We start from the raw sequence: 22,773 nt of genomic DNA, 5'->3' as shown, positions 1-22,773 counted from the left end.
AATTATAATGACTATATAATGGTGTTATACCCATCTAGTGGGCACTGTTTGGATAAGTTGATGTCAATTATAATGACTATATAATGGTGTTATACCCATCTAGTGGGCACTGTTTGGATAAGTTGATGTCAATTATAATGACTATATAATGGTGTTATACTCATCCAGTGGGCACTGTTTGGATAAGTTGATGTCAATTATAATGACTATATAATGGTGTTATACTCATCCAGTGGGCACTGTTTGGATAAGTTGATGTCAATTATAATGACTATATAATGGTGTTATACTCATCCAGTGGGCACTGTTTGGATAAGTTGATGTCAATTATAATGACTATATAATGGTGTTATACTCATCCAGTGGGCACTGTTTGGATAAGTTGATGTCAATTATAATGACTATATAATGGTGTTATACCCATCTAGTGGGCACTGTTTGGATAAGTTGATGTCAATTATAATGACTATATAATGGTGTTATACTCATCCAGTGGGCACTGTTTGGATAAGTTGATGTCAATTATAATGACTATATAATGGTGTTATACTCATCCAGTGGGCACTGTTTGGATAAGTTGATGTCAATTATAATGACTATATAATGGTGTTATACTCATCCAGTGGGCACTGTTTGGATAAGTTGATGTCAATTATAATGACTATATAATGGTGTTATACCCATCTAGTGGGCACTGTTTGGATAAGTTGATTGATAGAACTTTGTAGTGGTGTGATGTCAAACAAACTAAAGACTATTCTATTGATTTCCATTTCAGTTGACTGATATCATTCTATAATGGTATATCAGTATTGTAGCAATGCCTGATCATTAACATAATACACCAAGCTACAATGCAGCTTTGTTAAAACCCTTTGACACTCAATTCGGAATGAAACGGCCTCCATTTCCCACCCAGTGAGATCCCGTATCGGCCTGAGACGGTCTAGCGCCCTCAACGATTGAAATCCCGTTTAGGATTCAAATGGCCTCGTATGTAATACGTCATTAAAACAGTTGATCACACTATACCCATAATTTTATTTGTGCACTTTTTTTGATGACGATTACATTAAGTTGCTTGGCAACCTAAAAAAGTATCAATGAACCAATCAGATGAGGTGTACTTTGAGCGGGAAATCATTTTCGCGGGCAAGCCTGTATATTGCATCGCCATTTCCATTGCTGTTATACAAATAGGTTCACAGATTTGGAAGGGAGCAGCCGCGACGACGGCAGTGACATTGTTCCGAGTGAACTCATCTGTCTACTAGCAGGCGACCTGGGCACTTTGATCGCGATGTCGCGGATAATGACAACTATGACACACCGGTAGCAACTGAACTACAGTGGACCAATGAAGTCAAAGAAATTCAAATTCCAGACTTTGATGATGAACTTTCAGGGCCAACTCGCACTGTTGAATTTTTTGGCCAACCGGTTGATTTTGTTTGAACTCTTTTTCAATGACGACTTTGTGGATTTGTTAGTACGGGAAACAAACAACTACGCGGAATTCAAACAAGATCAGTGGGGACGCGATGCACAGCAGTAAATGGATAACTTAATCTGTGCATAAATGTATATTGAAGATGAATTATTGTAAAGAAAATGACAAGAAAAGATATGCATTTGAATAAAATATTTTATTTCGCACTGAAAGAAACATTTGCCTTATTTTTTCACCTTGTTGTATGATAGTTGTCAGATCAACTGTGAAAGTAAAGAAAGCTGTGGGATTCTAAGGTATTCATATGCAAATTAGCAATGGAGAGAAAGTGATAATTAGTATCAAAGGGTCAGTGGGGCTCATAGCGATAAATCTTACTTTAAAGCCCCGGCTTTCAATCCCAGGTTCTCGCATAAGTGGCTACTCCGCCCCATAAACATTGCCTTATCTACTATCAGTAAATCTAATTCCTAGTGTACACATATTAATTTCAACAGCTTCACATTGAGATATTTAGGGTACCTAAATTCAACAGTGCGAGTTGGCCCTGATCTCTAAGTGATTAAAGATTATCAGTATTAACGGTTCGTCGTTTAGTCTGCTTTCACACATGCTTTGTGAGACGATGGACCAGACGTAACATTCCATTGAAACAATGGACCTTACCTGTCAAAATATTAGACATTTCCTAACCCCGACATTAATATTATGGAGCCTTCAAGACCCAAGAAATGTTCAGAGGTACCCCAATCCCTCAAATTCAGCAAAAGTAGAAACAAATATATGCAGAAAAGCACAGAAACAGAAGAAATAAAAACATCTAAATCACAACAAATGCTACAATTATTGCAGCTCCCCTATATTAAATGGCTGACTTCGATCAACTACAACACAATGATTATATTATTTATGTTGCTGACGAGTTTTTTTATGTATTACATGTAACACATATGGACAATATTTTTCCTGCTCAAATAAGAACTGTTTCAACCCATTCTACTTCGATATAAACAGAGTCCATGGATAAAATACATGTGTACTACTTCCTATATAGTACTGGCTAGGTAACGCATAACATGAACCGTAAAATAATCCTGAGAATAATCCCAAGTACCCCGGTTCCTAAAATCCGTGAAATGTCGGTGTTACAGTATTTTGTTTACTACTTTCAGTAACTGGTCTATATTTGTGTATCATAGTAAAAATACTTGGAATTAATGGCCAAACAAACCAGACATTACGGTGGACTTGTATATTGAATCAAGAAAATCAAACAAAAAAACGTGGCCAGTGAAACAGTGCGCATAGACAATGGTGGGGGTCACACTGGGTCGTTGTAACTATATTAACGAATCAAAATTCTAAACGTCATGGATAAATAATTGCATATTTAAATTTATTTACGGTGATTCAGGCTTTTAGACCATGTGGCATTTGACATGACATCATCAGCTAAATTTGGCAACACGGAAAGTAACGTAAAATATGGATGTATCTAACACGGAGCAAAGTCTGCATGGATTTATGGATGTTTGAAGACTTACTGTCACTATAGCATAGAGCCTTAGAGGGAACTATTTAAAGACTTACTATCACTGTAGCATAGAGCCTTAGAGGGAACTATTTGAAGACTTACTGTCACTATAGCATAGAGCCTTAGAGGGAACTATTTGAAGACTTACTATCACTATAGCATAGAGCCTTAGAGGGAACTATTTGAAGACTTACTATCACTATAGCATAGAGCCTTATAGAGGGAACTATTTGAAGACTTACTATCACTATAGCATAGAGCCTTAGAGGGAACTATTTGAAGACTTACTATCACTATAGCATAGAGCCTTATAGAGGGAACTATTTGAAGACTTACTATCACTATAGCATAGAGCCTTAGAGGGAACTATTTGAAGACTTACTATCACTATAGCATAGAGCCTTATAGAGGGAACTATTTGAAGACTTACTGTCACTATAGCATAGAGCCTTAGAGGGAACTATTTGAAGACTTACTATCACTATAGCATAGAGCCTTAGAGGGAACTATTTGAAGACTTACTATCACTATAGCATAGAGCCTTAGAGGGAACTATTTGAAGACTTACTATCACTATAGCATAGAGCCTTATAGAGGGAACTATTTGAAGACTTACTATCACTATAGCATAGAGCCTTAGAGGGAACTATTTGAAGACTTACTATCACTATAGCATAGAGCCTTAGAGGGAACTATTTGAAGACTTACTATCACTATAGCATAGAGCCTTAGAGGGAACTATTTGAAGACTTACTATCACTATAGCATAGAGCCTTAGAGGGAACTATTTGAAGACTTACTATCACTATAGCATAGAGCCTTATAGAGGGAACTATTTGAAGACTTACTATCACTATAGCATAGAGCCTTAGAGGGAACTATTTGAAGACTTACTGTCACTATAGCATAGAGCCTTATAGAGGGAACTATTTGAAGACTTACTATCACTATAGCATAGAGCCTTAGAGGGAACTATTTGAAGACTTACTATCACTATAGCATAGAGCCTTAGAGGGAACTATTTGAAGACTTACTATCACTATAGCATAGAGCCTTATAGAGGGAACTATTTGAAGACTTACTATCACTATAGCATAGAGCCTTAGAGGGAACTATTTGAAGACTTACTATCACTATAGCATAGAGCCTTAGAGGGAACTATTTGAAGACTTACTATCACTATAGCATAGAGCCTTAGAGGGAACTATTTGAAGACTTACTATCACTATAGCATAGAGCCTTAGAGGGAACTATTTGAAGACTTACTATCACTATAGCATAGAGCCTTAGAGGGAACTATTTGAAGACTTACTATCACTATAGCATAGAGCCTTAGAGGGAACTATTTGAAGACTTACTATCACTATAGCATAGAGCCTTATAGAGGGAACTATTTGAAGACTTACTATCACTATAGCATAGAGCCTTAGAGGGAACTATTTAAAGACTTACTATCACTATAGCATAGAGCCTTAGAGGGAACTATTTGAAGACTTACTGTCACTATAGCATAGAGCCTTATAGAGGGAACTATTTGAAGACTTACTATCACTATAGCATAGAGCCTTAGAGGGAACTATTTGAAGACTTACTATCACTATAGCATAGAGCCTTAGAGGGAACTATTTGAAGACTTACTGTCACTATAGCATAGAGCCTTATAGAGGGAACTATTTGAAGACTTACTATCACTATAGCATAGAGCCTTAGAGGGAACTATTTGAAGACTTACTATCACTATAGCATAGAGCCTTATAGAGGGAACTATTTGAAGACTTACTATCACTATAGCATAGAGCCTTATAGAGGGAACTATTTGAAGACTTACTATCACTATAGCATAGAGCCTTATAGAGGGAACTATTTGAAGACTTACTGTCACTATAGCATAGAGCCTTAGAGGGAACTATTTGAAGACTTACTATCACTATAGCATAGAGCCTTAGAGGGAACTATTTGAAGAAAGTGTTATTTAAAGTTACATAATTCATAATCGGACTACTAAACTACTGTCGTGAGGATTGCTTTTGCTCCGTTATCTGTTATCTGTAAATTTTTAAAAATGCAGTGATTGTGAGCCATGTGCCGATAGTGAAAATATGGTCCGCACGTACTTTCTGAAGATTTTTTGTATCCTACAAGTTCAATGTTCTAAATTGTAGAGAGAATGAGTGATTTATATTTATACATGTAACTCAGTAGAATGGGTACCAGTGTACTGGTGACAGGAATGTGAACCAACTTTTTTTGTTCGTTCATGACGCCAGTTATTTATGGTCATTTTCTGTAAGCAATTGCTCTTGGGGCAATACAATGACGAAAGGAAATCATTAAATATCCATGTATACTACTGTTGTTTTGACTATTGAATATACACCAAAGCCAGCCCATCGAAAGCAGTGATATGTTGATGGTTTGTGAACTTAGATATTCAATAAACTCATGCACTAATGTTCTACAAATCCCTCCCGCCAAAGCAAAATGTGAGTGTGTTTATACTGCTACTAGATCAGACCACAGACAAAACCCTCCACATAAAAACACCATTTGGTTTTGCAACTTTGTTTCTTTGTATTTGAATAGCTTTCATCAAGTTGTTGTCTTTCCTGACATGGCAATAAAGCAGGGGCTGTTGAAATATTATCATGATAGTAGTAGTCCTTCTAAAAACAAGATGAGTTTTTAAAGTTTTACTTGGGGAAAATTTTACATGAAGACACCTAGTTTACGTGCATTAATTAACAAACAAAAGACTGAAAGAAATGCGTTCACACATACAAATCCGGTCCGGCTTATATTATAGTCCAGACTTAGTCCACCTGTTTCGTCCAGACTTAAAAAAATCGGACTTAGACCGATTTAATGCGTTCACACAGTACTTTTAGATGGACCAAAAGTTAAAGCGGCCCTAGTCCGGACTTTTTCTGGCAGTTTGAAGCCCTTATCAATATCAAACAATACCAAAGACTAGGTGAAGCAGTATCATTATTTTCAATTTTCCAAGAGTTTGTGTGCAGTGTATGAGATCGGGAGTGTTCATGGCCATAGCTAGGTTACCGGTTGTGGAGGCAACTAGATTAGCATCCATGTTAATAACACAGGCATGAATAAAAAGGGACACAGTGGATGGCAATGTCTATTTTAGTGACACTTTCAATGGAATGGTCTTAACTCTCATGAATTACTAACACCATGAAATTGTAAATGCAAATGGGTTATATTCTGATCTCCTTAACTAAGATGACGGTTCGAGAAGGAAAATAGATCACTGCATGTTATACTATTGTCATGTTTAGCAGCTGTTACAGTGGTATAGTGAGAGAGAGTACTACAGAAGTCAACTTTATTTTGGACACATCCTTTTTAGTCCCCACCAGACGAAGTCCGAGATAGGGTCAAACTTGGTACAGGGGCAACATACTATGGCATACATATGATATCAAGAAAATGACAACATAAACTACCAGTTCCTTAAAACCCAATTATAGCGGGGACTATGTCATTCTCAATGACTTGTTTATCACATATATTGCAAAGATAACAACAGGGATTCATAGACAATGAATAAACAGTCAAAAAATGTATGCAAATATACCTAGCAACAAGACCACGCCCATCACAAGAGCCAAATGATCACGTGTATTGCAAATATAACATCAGGGATTCATAGACAAGTGAACAAACATTCAAAAAATGTCTGCAACTGTGTTTTCACAATAACAAAAAAAAATATTATTTTATGTACATAAAGAGATAAAGATATGTTGGTGGCAAAAATAAATAAATACATGGAAGCTCATGGAAGCTACAAAAATAGTAAAATAAGAACAGGTAACAAGCATATTAAGTTCTTACATACAGAAATAAAATTACAGTGGCAAATTGAAAAGAGACAAAAGATAAAGGTTATTCCTTCAGAAGATACAATTTTAAGTTTGACTTAAAGCTATGTCTATTGCTTAATGTTCTTACAATCATGGGCAGAGTCCCAGGTTTTAATAGATGCGTACTTGAAGTTGTGTTGACTAATTGAGAGGTTAACCGTAGGGATCAGAAAGTTACCACTGATGTACCTCTGGTTGGATATCTATGGGACAACTGGTCTGTGATGTAATGGTCAAGAGTGTGTGTATAGCGATCATGGTTTAGGTCGTAGATGAATATGCAAGTCTGAAATTTACAAAGTTTATAGATGTCAAGAATATTAAGTTGGTTAAAGAGAGGAGTACAATGTAGAGTGAGCATGATAGTCAGAGAATGTTCTGAGACAAACTATTTTCTTTTGCAGACGGAAATGTGGGTCAAGGGCTGTTGGATAAGTGTTTCCCCAGATTTTAACACAATAACTAAGGTGGGAGGGAATTAGACTATTATAGAGGAGGATTAGGATAGATTTAGGAACATAGTTCATGCATTGCATACAACAACGATTCAACAGTGATGTCTTTAGAATACGAAACAAGATATGTATGTGTAGTTAAACAGATCAAGGTTTGAATTACACGTAAGTTGTCTGGGCTACACAAGCCGAAATACTAGGCTGTGAGGCTACCATTTATCTGTCTCAAAGACAATCTCAGGTTTGCTTCCAATTACAGACTATTTCATATTATGAGAGTCTCAAAAGCAGTCTTAATCACAGTCTCACTTGTCATTTTCTTCGTTTTGAGAGTCTCAGTTATGATCTCCCTTCTCCTGTATTTGGGGTCTTACATACCTCAAATGGCTGGATATTTTGGGCAGTTTTATGACCATATAGTTAAGCAATAACCCCCGCCGAAGGTGGGTATACACAAGATTTTGGTATAATTCGCAACATATATGGTGAATGGTGATTGCTATATGGAGCGAATTGTACCAAATTCGAGTGTTATATATATTTCAATGTTTGTATGTTTTCTTTATCACTTTACCAGCGAAGAAAACAAGCAGAAGAGATCTACTCCGTCTGTCAATGTGGTTGCAGGAAGCTAACAACATCAGTAAAAGCCTCAAGAAACACACAGTAAGTCTATAAAGTTGCACTAGCTGCAATGAGGGCCACTTTTTACTTTCTGTAAGCCTTAAGCAATGGGATGTCTAATGATAACAATGAAATTATATTATAAGTCACATGTCACCAATCTCGCATTCTGATTTGTCGAGAGCCCTACAGATATGCTGACATATTTTTCACCAACAGCTGTATTTTTGCTTGTTGTATCGCATGATCACTGCACATCCCTTTGTGAACAAACCTAGCAGACAACTAAAAATACAGCTGCAATAACCAGCATTTTAATGCCAAATTTACTGTCAACTATATATAGTCAAAGTAATTTATATGGCATACAGCAATAAACCATTTACATTCAGACAGATTCTGTACAGACAAATACCCACCTTTTAGCTCACTTTTGGGTGTCCCTCCGTTTCCCTTTATGAATTGCCAAGTAGATAAATTTGTGCTCTCTGCACCCTGTGAGCCATCCCTTAGTGATCACATGACCCCTGACAAGCCAATCCCAGTACACCTTGGCAAACAAAATTTTTGTATGAAGCCTAGTTTTTTATCCTCTTGTGCCAAGTTTACACGAGTTATCCACTATTGAGTGGTGAACACTTCACTGAACATCTCAGGATCCCAGCTAAGTCACTCCTTTTTATTCTCGTGTTATGTGTCTATTGCTTTTTGACACTTCTTTTTTGTGTGTCGTTGGCAGCCTGATAAAACCTTCGTTTTATCAGGCTGCCATCTTGCCTTTGTCATTTTAGTCTGTGGGCCAGAGGGGGTTACCGTGCAACCCCCCCCCCCCCCCCCCCAAACCTCCAACATAGGTATTTTTTGTTCATCGGAGTCTACTGAATGAGAAACAAAATGTTAACAGTGAAAATATTGGGATGCACTACCTGTTTGGCCTCGATTTCAAATTACATGCCTGTCACAAAATGGTGCCGAAGGGTTGAGGGTAGTGGTAACACATTGTCTTCCATATGATACATGCAAGCAGGGACTTTATATATTATCCATTATATTTTTGGAAAGCCTAGGAAATTTCCTTTCTAATGATATAATGTTTCCATATATATGCCAAGAAATAAATTTTTGGAGGCTTTAAATTGCTGATTTTTGAAAAATCAGCAATTTTTTCACAAAATATCAGTACAGTTGTGCTACAATGCCATTGGCGGTATTTTTTATGTTTGTCAGTACAGTAACATTCCTGAATGGTAAAGTTGAGAAATCACTGTGTTCAGGAATACATGGTGTCCATACATAAACACTGAGACACAAGGCATGAACATATTCAGTTATTCATAGTGCAAAATGTTGTTATGTAAATGACATTTTTCTTCAAAATTTTTGAAGAAAAAAATTGTTTTAGGTGACTTCTAAGTCTAGTCAGATTAAACCGTACAACAATGAGGACAAACTTTAGTTTTAATTTGTTTTTCTGGATATGTCTGAATTAGACTGACAAATCCTGCAACTCAAATCTTATACATGCAACAGTCGGATGAAACAACTACTTAGGGGTTAGAACAGAGGTTTCTCCGTTAATCTTAGTCTGCAAACAGAGGTTTGCACAACTGTATCGACTTCAATATCCAGAAAAAATAAAATGATGCAATAAAACATGACAAAGGTTACACTTTATCAATGGTGTTTCACAAAGAAATATCTTTTCGTCGAAAGGTTGCGATGAATTGGTTGATCTAATGTTGATAGGGATAAGTTTAGTAAGCGTGACATAGTTGATCCGCACTATTTTCAAAACAAACGTCAAATGAACGTACATAACATTCACGTCAAGTTTGATCTGACAGTGTTACGGTGAAACAGCCAGCGGTGATCGTATGTACCAGATCTGACATGATCGTTCATAATTTGTAGGGCATGTTGTCTGATTTGTAGAGTGTCATCTCATGTAGATAAGGACAGTGAAAAATGTATCGCGAACAGTGTCACTTAATCAAATTTTGTAGCCAGCTAGAATTTTTATTCGCATTTGGTGAGTTGGCAAATAAGTAGCGGGAGCCTTGTGAACAGGCCTTTAGTGTTATTTATATTTTAAATTACATATAAATATTTTTTGTGTGTCAAATTCCCCATTTCCTGTTTCTTATTTTATTAGGTGTTCATATTTTTTCCTGTTTTCAGATCATCCCATGAAATTCTTGCACCTTAAGTATGCAAGATGGTTGTCATGGAAATGAAAAACATCAGAATGAGGTCTAGCACAGAGTCAACACAAATGCTTGTATAAATGTATAATTATGTAATATGTAAATTTCTATTATACTGCACAGCTAATAGATGGTGTATATTGACAGAAAAAGGCCCTCTTCTTATATCTAGAATTGTTATTTTGGGCATTTTGGGCCAAAAACAGTGTTTAAATTTGTTAGGAAATTGAAATTCCAATTATTTTAATCCCTAGTTCAATTCATTCATCATGAAAATTTTCCAGGGTTGAAGCTGTGAAACACTTGAATTATTTATAACCAAGCTAAAAAATCCTCTTTTTTTGTTCATTTCCCTGTCATTCTTTTTCTGAGATTTTGTGTAATTTTCGTAAAAATAGAAATTTTTATAAAATGGTGAATATAATATAAAAATGCAATATTTTTGATCGTTCATACTATGTATGGATATTACTACCATACTCCGGTCATCATATCAACGACATCACATACCCATGCATTGCAATATTGTAACAGTAGGTCTGTTAACATGATTATTGTAACATTGTAACGAGTATCAAGGCATCACTGTACCCCTAGTAATTGTTACACTACACTATTTGAAAGTTTAATGTACAGTATGGACCACAGGCTCTCGAATCAAGCTGTATGATTTTTTTTTAAATATAGTGTATAGTAAATAAGGGACCACAGTTTCATCATATGAAACCACTAAACACTTCATTACTATACTTTACTTAAACAAAACTGCATAGTGGAAGAGCTGAACAACAGAACCACTTCTACACGTTACAAAAAAAAAAAAAAAAAAAAACAACGAAAAAAACCCACAAAAAACAGTGGCGCTATTCTGATTGATAGGTCGCTTGTTTAATTGTTTAATTTGAATCAAAATGTCACAATGACAGGATTTCTGATCATATGGCGTGATCATGATCATGTATTGAATCATAGACAGTCTGTGATTCCATGTAGCCTGTAGGTTAACATTGTAATGTACAGTTGATAGACAGTCTATGATTCCATGTAGCCTGTAGGTTAACATTGTAATGTACAGTTGATAGACAGTCTATGATTCCATGTAGCCTGTAGGTTAACATTGTAACATACAGTTGATAGACAGTCTATGATTCCATGTAGCCTGTAGGTTGACATTGTAATGTACAGTTGATGAGTTTTAAATTAGGGGTAAAAATAGAATTTTTGTAAAATGGTGACTATATTATGAAAGTACAATATTTTACCAACTTTCTGGTTGAAATATGTTCTGTTTTGTGTGTGAGTCATCATATGAAACCACTAACCACTCTAGTTACTTTGCTAAAACAAAATTGCATAGTGGAAGAGCTGAACAACAGAACCATTTCTACATATGTTACAAGAAAAAAGAAAGAGAAAAAAAACAGCAGAGCAATTCTGACCAATAGGTCACTTGTTAGTCCAGGACGGGGGCTTATACTATTATAGATGGGCTCATCCGTCTGTCCATTGGGAGCCCTTTCTTGGACATTCATTCACTGATTTCTTTCAAATTTAGTATTAAAATGGATAATGAACTATGCCTTACATATGCACGGCAATTTGCTTTGGGATATGATACAATTTAGCCAACTTAGAGCTATATTTTGATTTGTCATGAGCCATTATTCAGTCATATATGAACTGTTTTAAGACAAGACCAGTGAACTACCAAATATATCCGATTGCCTTGATATTTGGTGGGAACATTACTTCGGGTGTGTAGATGAGAAATTGTTCAAATGAAAATGATCGCATAGGAAATGTCCGTTTTGGGTCACAAAACATGATTTGTGGTATGTGAAAATGCTTTGACCCAGCCTAGAAATGAAAGGTTCTTGCTTTATTGATGCAATAAAATCATTAAATCTTTTATGGGCTATGTCACATCTCAATGTCAATGGCACCAAGATTAACCTCTGTTTGAGGTTGCCTGGAAACACAGTTATTAGCACAGCTGAATTAACAGGTTCTTTCATGCTACAGATATGTGCATTTTGGGTCAAAAAACTTAAACTGCAAAACTATTGGGCAGATTGGCCTGAAATTTGGTGGAAATGTTCTTCGGGGCATGTTAATTTAGATCTGTTCATGACATGGTGATTCCAATCATGATATGCAAATTACGGCTAGAAATGTTGGGTTTTTTTGGTCAAAGTCTGTAATTCCAAACTGAAATATGATGGGGATCTATATGTTGGTGTGTAAATGAAGAAATATCAAGCATATAATTATCTCATGATTGATATGCAAATTAGGTGTAACAATGTGGATTTTGGTCAAAACTTAAATCTCAGAAAGTACTTTGTCAATGAGACTAAAACTTTGTGAGATGTTACCTGAAGTGTTAGTCTGCAGATTTTCTGTAAAACATTTTGGCCCTAGCAACAATGACGATGTCCATAGCAACAACCAAACAGCAGTGTATTTTGGTCAAATAACATCAGGTAGGCAAGTGAGTAAAAATGTATACAAATATCCCTAGTAACCAAGACCATGCCCATAGCAACAGCCAAACAGTAAGATAACAGGGATTTTTAGACAAGTCAACAAACATTGAAGAAATGTATGTAAATGTGCCTAGCAACAAGACCACACCCTTAGCAACAGCCAAATGATCACTTATATTGCAAAGATAGCAGGGATTAATAGACAAATAAACATTCAAAAAATGTATGCAAATATTCAATCAATTATACAGTTGTGCTACAATGCCATTGCCACTATATTTTATACAATCTAATACATCACTCTACCATGACTGGTGGCAATTCTCTGTAAACATCCATTGTGGGGCCGAGTCATCTCCGATGACTGCTTGTTTATTATTTAATAGTAAGCCCCTTCACTTTTGATAGTCAGACTCAGTAGCTTCATAGGTAATTGAGTTTGTGAGGGTTGAGTTATTGTTATCCCTAGAAAATCTATACCAGGTCCCTAATTATACAGCTGAGTTGACTGGAGTACAAAGACTTCAGCCATTCAGAAACAAAACAACAGTGGCAGGGCTCGAACCTGCAACCTGCAGATTCCTAGCCAGCCATGCTAACTATTCACCCATCATGACTCCCCATCATGGGTGAGTGTGTGTGTCTCTGTCTCTCTCTTTCATCATTTTCTCAAAAATGACTGGCTTAATTGAAATGAGATTACCCTCACAATGTACCAAGAAAATCTATTTCACCCTTTCATCACATAAGTAAAGTATTTTTGGGACTGTGTGTGTGTGTCTCCTATGAAGACTTGTTCACCGCAACCTTAATCTTTTGGGTCAAAACTAAAAGATAAATAAACTATTTCATCCATTAATCACACACAAATAAAATACTAATAGGGGAGGGTACATGACAACATATTAAGTGAATAGGGGAGGGGTATGTGACATAAAATATTAAGGGATAGGGGAGGGGATAAGTGACAAAATATTAAGGATAGGGGAGGGGTAAGTGACAAAAATATTATAGGATAGGGGAGTGGGAGTATGTCTTTTATGTTATTGTCAAATAACAACTATTTTTTTTTTATAATTTCAAGATGTTTAGTCGGCATGATGAGATAGATGATGATGAAATGACGTTCAAGATAAGATTGAACAATACAAAACTAGGTATTACTACACTCTGGTCATTGGATAAATTTGAAGACAGACTCATTCAGATGAGAGAAATTTACCAGGTATGATTCATTTTTTTCATTCTTTTATTGTCAGTTTGAAAGTCAAAATGCACATGTCAATAGTGGCCAAATTTTAACATGTTATAATTAGAAACAAAACAGAATCCCAAAAAAGAAAATTGCTTTTTAGCACAACTGAACTAAGGTTCAGTAGAGCTATAGGCGTCGCCTGGCATCTGTCTGTGTGGATGTGTGTGTGTGTGTGTGTGTGTGTGTGTGTGTGTGTGTGTGTGTGTGTGTGTCAGTGTTCTGCTGAGGCTGCAGCCTTGCGATATTGGCCCCCTAAAATTACAAATGACACAATACTTTCCCTGCCTGTGTTTAACTGAAATACTAACCACCATTAAAGCAAACAAAAACTCCACACTAAACAAAAGAACTGAGTTGATATCTAAATGCCAACACAAGAATAAACTTTATTTGTCCAACTTCAATAGAGCATCTATCACCTAAACTAAACCCGTTAACTAACGGAACATCAAAGCCTGACATGTAACAACCCGCCAACACCCACTTGTCCGCACCCACACAATAACAACCAACACCTCCACACACACAGCACCAACCCACCAACACATAGACAATAGTGATATTTCTATTGTCTGCACTCTATATAAACAGCACACCCAGAGAGTAGAAACCGTACGGACTCCGTAAATTAAAATATCAGACGATGTATGTATTAATCGCCATCTTAATTTCCGTACGGCGACAATCCCAAGTACCCGGATGCACGAGGGACTAACCCGGAAGCAAGTCGTTGTCAGCCATACGTTACAGTGGTAACATCGTCCGAGAAATCGCTGCGTTCGGAGTGTCATTATTCACAGAATTGTTGTTTTCGAGTGAAAACCCGTCTTGAATTGTATAACTCTAACAAATGAATACATGTCGTTATATTTTGAAAGTTGTATCGCTAGTTTGAGACGATTTTCTCACGTACTAATAGTACTATCAAGGCTTACTTGGACTTGGACCTTACTCCAGTTCATGGGAAGTTTAGCCAGTCCGATAATTCTTTCTGGTTTAGTTTACAACACTTTTGATCACGCAGATTTTGTTGTTGTGATGAAAAGAAATAAAAAAAAAGATCACTTCAACCATTTCGTTGTGTTTTCTTTGTGAAAGGTAATCGAACATGAACGAGTGTTACCACTGTAACGTATGGCTGAGAATGACTCTCTTCCGGGTACTTGGGATTGTCGCCTTACGGAAACTAAGATGGCGTTTAATACATTTCTTCCCTATATATATCTACTACAACTAGTACAAGTTGAATGTTGTTGACTTGGTAAATTTGTTAGAAAATTGAAATTCAAATTGCCTCAAAATTATTTTAGATCCCTAGTTTATTTCATTCATCATTAAAATTTTCCAGGGTTAAAGCTGTAAGACACTGGAATTATTTATAGCCAACCTCAAAATCCTCATTTTTTCTTTTTCTTGTGTGCATATCCCAGTCATTTTTTAGTCCCCGCCGGACGAAGTCCGGGACGGGGACTTATGGATTGGGTTCCGTCTGTCCGTGTGTCCGTCCGTCCGTCCGTCCGTCCGTCCGCAGCCGTTTCTTGGAGATGCCTGGACCGATTTTTTTCAAACTTGGTACAGGGGCAACATACAATGGCATACATATGCACGTCAATTTGTTTTATGATATGATCCAATATGGTCGCCTAGCAGCCATTTTGTTTGCAAATTTTCCCTGTCTAAAGCCATAACTCAAACATGCTTGAACAGATCTCATTCAAAGTTGATATTAGGACAGTGTTCTATGGCATATATGTGCATATTCATTGTTGTCATGATACGATCCAATATGGCTGCCTGGCAGCCATTTTGTTTGCGAATTTTCCATGTCCAAAGCCATAACTCAGACATGCTTGAACACATCTCATTCAAAGTTGCATTAGGACAGTGTTCTATGACATACATGTGCATATTCATTGTTATTGTGATACGATCCAATATAGCCGCCTGGCAGCCATTTTTTTTGCGATTTTCCTATGTCCAAAGCCATAACTCAGACATGCTTGAACAGATCTCATTCAAAGTTGGTATTAGGACAGTACTCTATGACATACATGTGCATATTCATTGTTGTTGTGATACGATCCAATATGGCCGCCTGGCAGCCATTTTGTTTGTGAATTTTCCATGTCCAAAGCCATAACTCAGACATGCTTGAAAAGATCTCATTCAAAGTTGGTATTAGGACAGTGTTCTATGACATACATGTGCATATCCATTTTCATCGTGATATGATCCCCCATACCAGACCAATCCTTTATTGTTGTAGGCATGTTCCATGTCCAACAAGCAGACACAACATATCTAAGTCTGTTTGATTTAGGTTCACAAGCGTTGTTGCGTGATCAGAGTAGTGATAATTCCTTAAAACCCAATCATAGCGGGAACTATGTCATTCTCAATGACTTGTTTTCTGAGATTTTCTGCAATTTTTCATAACAGTAGATTTTTGTTATAAAATGGTGACTATGGTATAAAAGTACAATACATTACCAACTTCTGTGTAAAATGTGTTTTATAGTGAGACATCATATGAAACCACTAACCACTTTATTATATCGCTAAAACAAAACTGCATAGTGAAGAGCTGAAGAACTGAACAACTTCTACATGTCACCAAAATAAAAAATAAAATTTAAAAAAAAAAAACAGCGGAGCTATTCTGACCAATAGGTTGCTTGTTGTTGATAATATGGGTATTCTAAGAGCTAGTATATCTTATCGAAATGAAATATGTTTACTTTATTATACTAAATGCGCCGTTCAAAAGGCGACATCAGTGCGTACGAGTATAGTAGGCTAAAATATGCCGTCAATGTGTCATGTGTGTTGATGGTATTGTGATGCTTCTTATCGGCAAATAATAAAAATCAGATAAATAGAAGTCACTGAATGTGAAACATGCGACATTACAAGTGTGTAAATGTATATCTAGTCTAGCCGTTTTGATTTATTTTGCCATAATATGGGGACATAATATTTTAGCATTACCCTTAACCTTTTCACCACCAATTGCCCCCTGGGAATGTTTGTTCTCCACCACCCCCTCACTGACCACCAGGTGAGAGTAAGTGTTATGTAATCAAATTGATATGAAAATACTTAGAGTTGCTCATTTTTTAAAAATGAGGTATCATTTCATTGGAAAATAACTTCTCTACATCACACTTGCAAAATACATGCATTCAAATTCCACAAACACAGCCGAAATATGAATTAATGTAATAAAATATGAATAAAACAAACACGAGTCGTTTATTTATTGACATATCACAAATAAACAAAATATTTATATTACAAATAAAATTCAAAATACCAACATTTATGTTCCTACAAAACGTCTCTTTACTGGTTAAATTGTCAAAATTGGCGAAAATTTGGCAGAAAATGACATTTTGAGTCGTAAAAATTTCAACGAAATTAATTAACGGCTCACTAATCCGATTATGACGCAACAGACGGTGCCACACCGGCAATGAAAGTGTCTTAAAATATCTAAAGTTGTCACCTTGATACCTTTTGAAAAGTTGTTTTTTGTAAATATAATTCATTATCATGAGCAGAACAACAACAAATTATTACTGAATTTATGTGAGAAATCGGCAAAAAATGCCCGTAAGTCAGTAGCATCGGCACCAAAATCGGATGGGCAAAATAGCTTTATTTGCCGACGCACATACCAACCAACAGAAATATGCAGCCTGTAATTTGAACCCACGCCGCGGTAATGTTTTCGTCACATTGAGTTCACATAGCCATCTCCTTTCATTCATAAATGCCATCAAAGTCAAAATTAAACAGAATTTTTCATGAACAGAGCCGTTATTTACATCGCAAACGATGTTAGGGGAGACAATTTTGGGTGAGGCCATGTTGAAATTTGAAGTTTACCGTTAAAAAACACATTCAAAAAATGTGATTGGAAAATCTTCAGATTGTGTGTAATCTACTGCCCACATTGTACTACTGACCAGTATAAATTGAACTTGTATGAGTATTATTCATTATTGAACATTACCACAAAGAAATATGACCAAAATAATTACTTTTGGAGCTAAATACTGGCCCCAAGGCCATAGTATGGGCGTATGCTACAGGTCAACAAGTTACGCAATTTGCCAACTTTCACTGCGGCAACGGTGAATTCCCCGCCGGTAGATCACTCGGCCCTCGTGGTAGTTCTGAAGCCTATACCATTCCCACAACTGACCTGATATATTCAACAATGTTTTTGAGTAAAAATTCAGTGGAAATTTCTCAGGACAGTTGTCTTTCCAATCGTGCTAGAAAACCATCCACTAACATGTGTTCAAAATGGCAGACTATATAAACAAGGCTAATACGCATGTGTAGAGAGTTCCCGCTGTAGCGGGAATCGGTGGTGAAAGGGTTAAAGTGTACATGCAAAGGTACATACTTTTTTTCGTAATTATGATTATTTTGCCATTAAGATAAAGGAAATCGGGTTTGTAATAGTACAAATTAATTCTAACACGAGAAATTATGCGAAAAATGAGGCACTCTCATTTACATATGGACAGGACAGGATTTGGAACTTTATGACGTCAATGCAGGAACACAAACGCATTCGTCAGTGTATCTTTACATGTAAAGCCATTATGGTCGAACCGGCAGGTCAACTTCAAAACCCGTTTTTCGCCAGAACCCGTCATTGAATATTGGTCAGATTCCTCAAGCGTAGAGCAATACACTCCAGCATTAACATCTGATGGGGTGATTTAGCCAAATTCATTCGAACCGACCGCTAGCAGTAACGATAGTTCCTCTGGTAGTGAATGAGTGAGGAAGGTGTGGTCCAAACCACAGAGACTGAATGACACTGCTTTATAAGTTTTTTTTCCGATGTAAATTTCACAGACAAATGTCGTCATGGCTAGTACACATTATATGTAATAGTATACCTGTGTTTAAATATCCACCATGCAAGTTTAGTGCTTGTTTTCTGACTATGCCTGCTGTCTTATACCGCGTATGTCCTAGTGAAGCCGTGTTGTTTACATAAAGTTAAGGCTGTTATCACCGTCCTTTGTTGACATAACTATTCAATGGGTGGAAAACAGCTCCTGCAGACAATGTAATCGAAACGAAAATTATCTAATATTTCCATACCCATCAAACATACAGAGATCGAATGAGAATGGCTTCAAGAGTTCCCCATAATATTCTCTCAAGTTGTTCAAATGTAGCATGTGTCGTAACAGTACATTCGATCTATGGCCATTCAAAATCTTTGTGAAAGTAGACCCACAAATTCGTTAGAGCAGAACGTTTTGTTGGATAACCATCCCTCTTGAAAGCTATGTGTACACATACTTTATTTCATTTTTTACTTTGTTCATTACCATCCACACAGTGACATGAAGTGGTTTCATCTTCTTTCAAAGCACGGCCCATGTTCACTGAAGCCGGCCGTACTGTGGTGTATTGTGTATTGTCTCTGACCATTTTTGTTTGAGTTTTTTATGGATAGACATGTCTTACGTTGTGGAAGTTATTTGACCTGGGAGCGTGAAGCTTAGTGCTGACTGTACTTTGCTGTGTCCATCCACTTTTGACATGTGATTGGCATGACACAGTAATTGTTCAGGTAGACAAAAACAATGGAAACAAAAATAGCAACATTATAATGAGCGTTACATCTTTTTACTTTGATATGATTCCGACGATGTGATGTATCACAATGAAAAAAATCGACTCCCAGCAACATGGAAATCAAAACATACAATCTGACTACGCATTGTTTAAAACCAAATGCTATCTTAGTGAAAATATTTTATGAAGCTAACTTTCTTGAAAACATCATTTCAAATTGTTTTATTTGTCTTCCTTTTTTCGCTTTGATCATGGCTACAACGGTGGCGTGGAGAACCCCGTCCCCGGTAACATTTACCGGCTTTCACTGTATGGCGTCAGTTATATCACTCGGAAATGTGTGTAGGGTGATCGTTTCACTGCGGTTGCTGCCGATAAAACACCAAGGAACCATTGTTGTCGGAAGACTATAAACTGGTACACCACAATATGTACAGTTACAGATAATACTATATGGCAAGCATAATTAGTAATTCATAAGTAAACATTACACAAAGGCTTAGAAGGCTTTTGTAACACGTGGGACCTCGACACCTTTCGTGAGCTGGTTGAGGTGCCGAAGTTAGTCGAAGCACAGGGGATTAAGGGGCAATGCGCGCAATATTTAGAGGTATGAATGCAATTTCATTTATTTTTATGGCAAAATAAACATAATTACGAAAAAAATCATCAACCTTTGCATGTACACTTTAAGGTCAAATCATATCTGTCCAGTACAATAAGAGATACTGAAACTGAGTTTATTCAGTATTAGTTAGTTTGCCTCCACATTTTCCCTACTTCTGTTATTCTTTCCTATTTCTTGTAATTAAACACTAAACTAAACTAAACTAAACTAAAGGTATCTTCTTGTTCAACAGCAATGTGATGGTCCAAACAGTAGCTCTGATGATTTGTTCTATGATCCTAATGATGAATGGGAAAAAGATTATCAGATGCAGAACTCACCAGTTTTAGCAACACATGGGTAAGTGTCATGTAAGGGTGTCCAACAATTGAGAAAAAAATGAGAATTGTGATTGTTTGCATTGATGGATATTACATGACAGTAAAAAGAGCAGTCAGCAACATGTTTGTGAAATAACTAAGAATTCCTAAATATTATGTTGTTGAAAACGAACAATATCAAATGAACTTTACATGATTGTACTGTCCATATCAAATGAACACTACATGATAGTACTCTCCATATCAAATGAACTGTACATGATTGTACTGTCCATATCAAATAAACTGTACATGATAGTACTGTCCGTATCAAATGAACTGTACATGATAGTACTGTCCATATCAAATGAACTTTACATGATAGTACTATCCATATCAAATGAACACTACAAGATAGTACTATCCATATCAAATGAACACTACAAAATAGTACTATCCATATCAAATGAACACTACAAGATAGTACTGTCCATATCAAATGAACTTTACATGATAGTACTGTCCATATCAAATGAACTGTACATGATAGTACTGTCCATATCAAATGAACTGTACATGATAGTACTGTCCATATCAAATGAACTGTACATGATAGTACTATCCATATCAAATGAACACTACATGATAGTAGTGTCCATATCAAATGAACACTACATGATAGTACTGTCCATATCAAATGAACACTACATGATAGTACTGTCCATATCAAATGAACACTACATGATAGTACTGTCTATATCAAATGAACTGTACAAGATAGTACTGTCCATATCAAATGAACTTTACAAGATTGTACTGTCCATATCAAATGAACTGTACATGATAGTACTGTCCATATCAAATGAACACTACATGATAGTAGTGTCCATATCAAATGAACACTACATGATAGTACTGTCCCTATCAAATGAACTGTACATGATAGTACTATCCATATCAAATGGACACTACATGATTGTACTGTCCATATCAAATGAACTGTACATGATAGTACTGTCCATATCAAATGAACATTACATGATAGCAGTGTCCATATCAAATGAACACTACATGATAGTACTGTTCCTATCAAATGAACTGTACATGATAGTACTATCCATATCAAATGAACACTACATGATAGTACTGTCCATATCAAATGAACTGTACATGATAGGACTGTCCATATCAAATGAACTGTACATGATAGTACTGTCCATATCAAATGAATTGTACATGATAGTACTGTCCATATCAAATGAACTGTACATGATAGTACTGTCCATATCAAATGAACTGTACATGATAGTACTGTCCATATCAAATGAATTGTACATGATAGTACTGTCCATATCAAATGAACTGTACAAGATAGTACTGTCCATATCAAATGAACTGTACATGATAGTAGTGTCCATATCAAATGAACACGACATAATAGTACTGTCCATATCAAATGAACTGTACATGATAGTACTGTCCATATCAAATCAATTGTACATGATAGTACTGTCCATATCAAATGAACACTACATGATAGTACTGGCCATATCAAATGAACTGTACATGATAGTACTGTCCATATCAAATGAACTGTACATGATAGTACTGTCCATATCAAATGAACTGTACAAGATAGCACTGTCCATATCAAATCAAGTGTACATGATAGTACTGTCCATATCAAATGAACACTACATGATAGTACTGGCCATATCAAATGAACTGTACATGATAGGACTGTCCATATCAAATGAATTGTACATGATAGTACTGTCCATATCAAATGAACTGTACATGATAGTACTGTCCATATCAAATGAACTGTACATGATAGTACTGTCCATATCAAATGAATTGTACATGATAGTACTGTCCATATCAAATGAACTGTACAAGATAGTACTGTCCATATCAAATGAACTGTACATGATAGTAGTGTCCATATCAAATGAACACGACATAATAGTACTGTCCATATCAAATGAACTGTACATGATTGTACTGGCCATATCAAATGAACTGTACATGATAGTACTGTCCATATCAAATGAACTGTACATGATAGTACTGTCCATATCAAATGAACACTACATGATAGTACTGGCCATATCAAATGAACTGTACATGATAGTACTGTCCATATCAAATGAACACTACATGATAGTACTGTCCATATCAAATGAACTGTACAAGATAGCACTGTCCATATCAAATCAAGTGTACATGATAGTACTGTCCATGCCAAATGAACTGTACATATTTGAACTGTCCATATCAAATGAACTGTACATATTAGAACTGTCCATATCAAATGAAGTGTACATGATAGTACTGTCCATAT

General features: G+C 36.2%; 1 protein-coding gene across 1 annotated transcript in view; it reads left to right on the top strand.

Annotated features, from left to right (window-relative positions):
* The window catches only part of LOC144440766 (kinesin-like protein KIF14), a 152,694-nt gene that overhangs the window by 93,448 nt on the left and 36,473 nt on the right, over positions 1–22,773 (top strand). Inside the window, 3 exon segments of the mRNA XM_078130145.1 lie at positions 7,901–7,989; positions 13,722–13,862; positions 20,363–20,469. Of these exon segments, the coding sequence (XP_077986271.1) occupies positions 7,901–7,989; positions 13,722–13,862; positions 20,363–20,469 (337 nt within the window).

This window comes from Glandiceps talaboti, chromosome 10 (genome assembly GCF_964340395.1).
Source record: "Glandiceps talaboti chromosome 10, keGlaTala1.1, whole genome shotgun sequence".
In the NCBI taxonomy this organism is placed as follows: domain Eukaryota; kingdom Metazoa; phylum Hemichordata; class Enteropneusta; family Spengelidae; genus Glandiceps; species Glandiceps talaboti.
The sequence above is the reverse complement of the archived record's forward strand: the minus strand, read 5'-3'. Positions and strand labels throughout refer to the sequence as shown.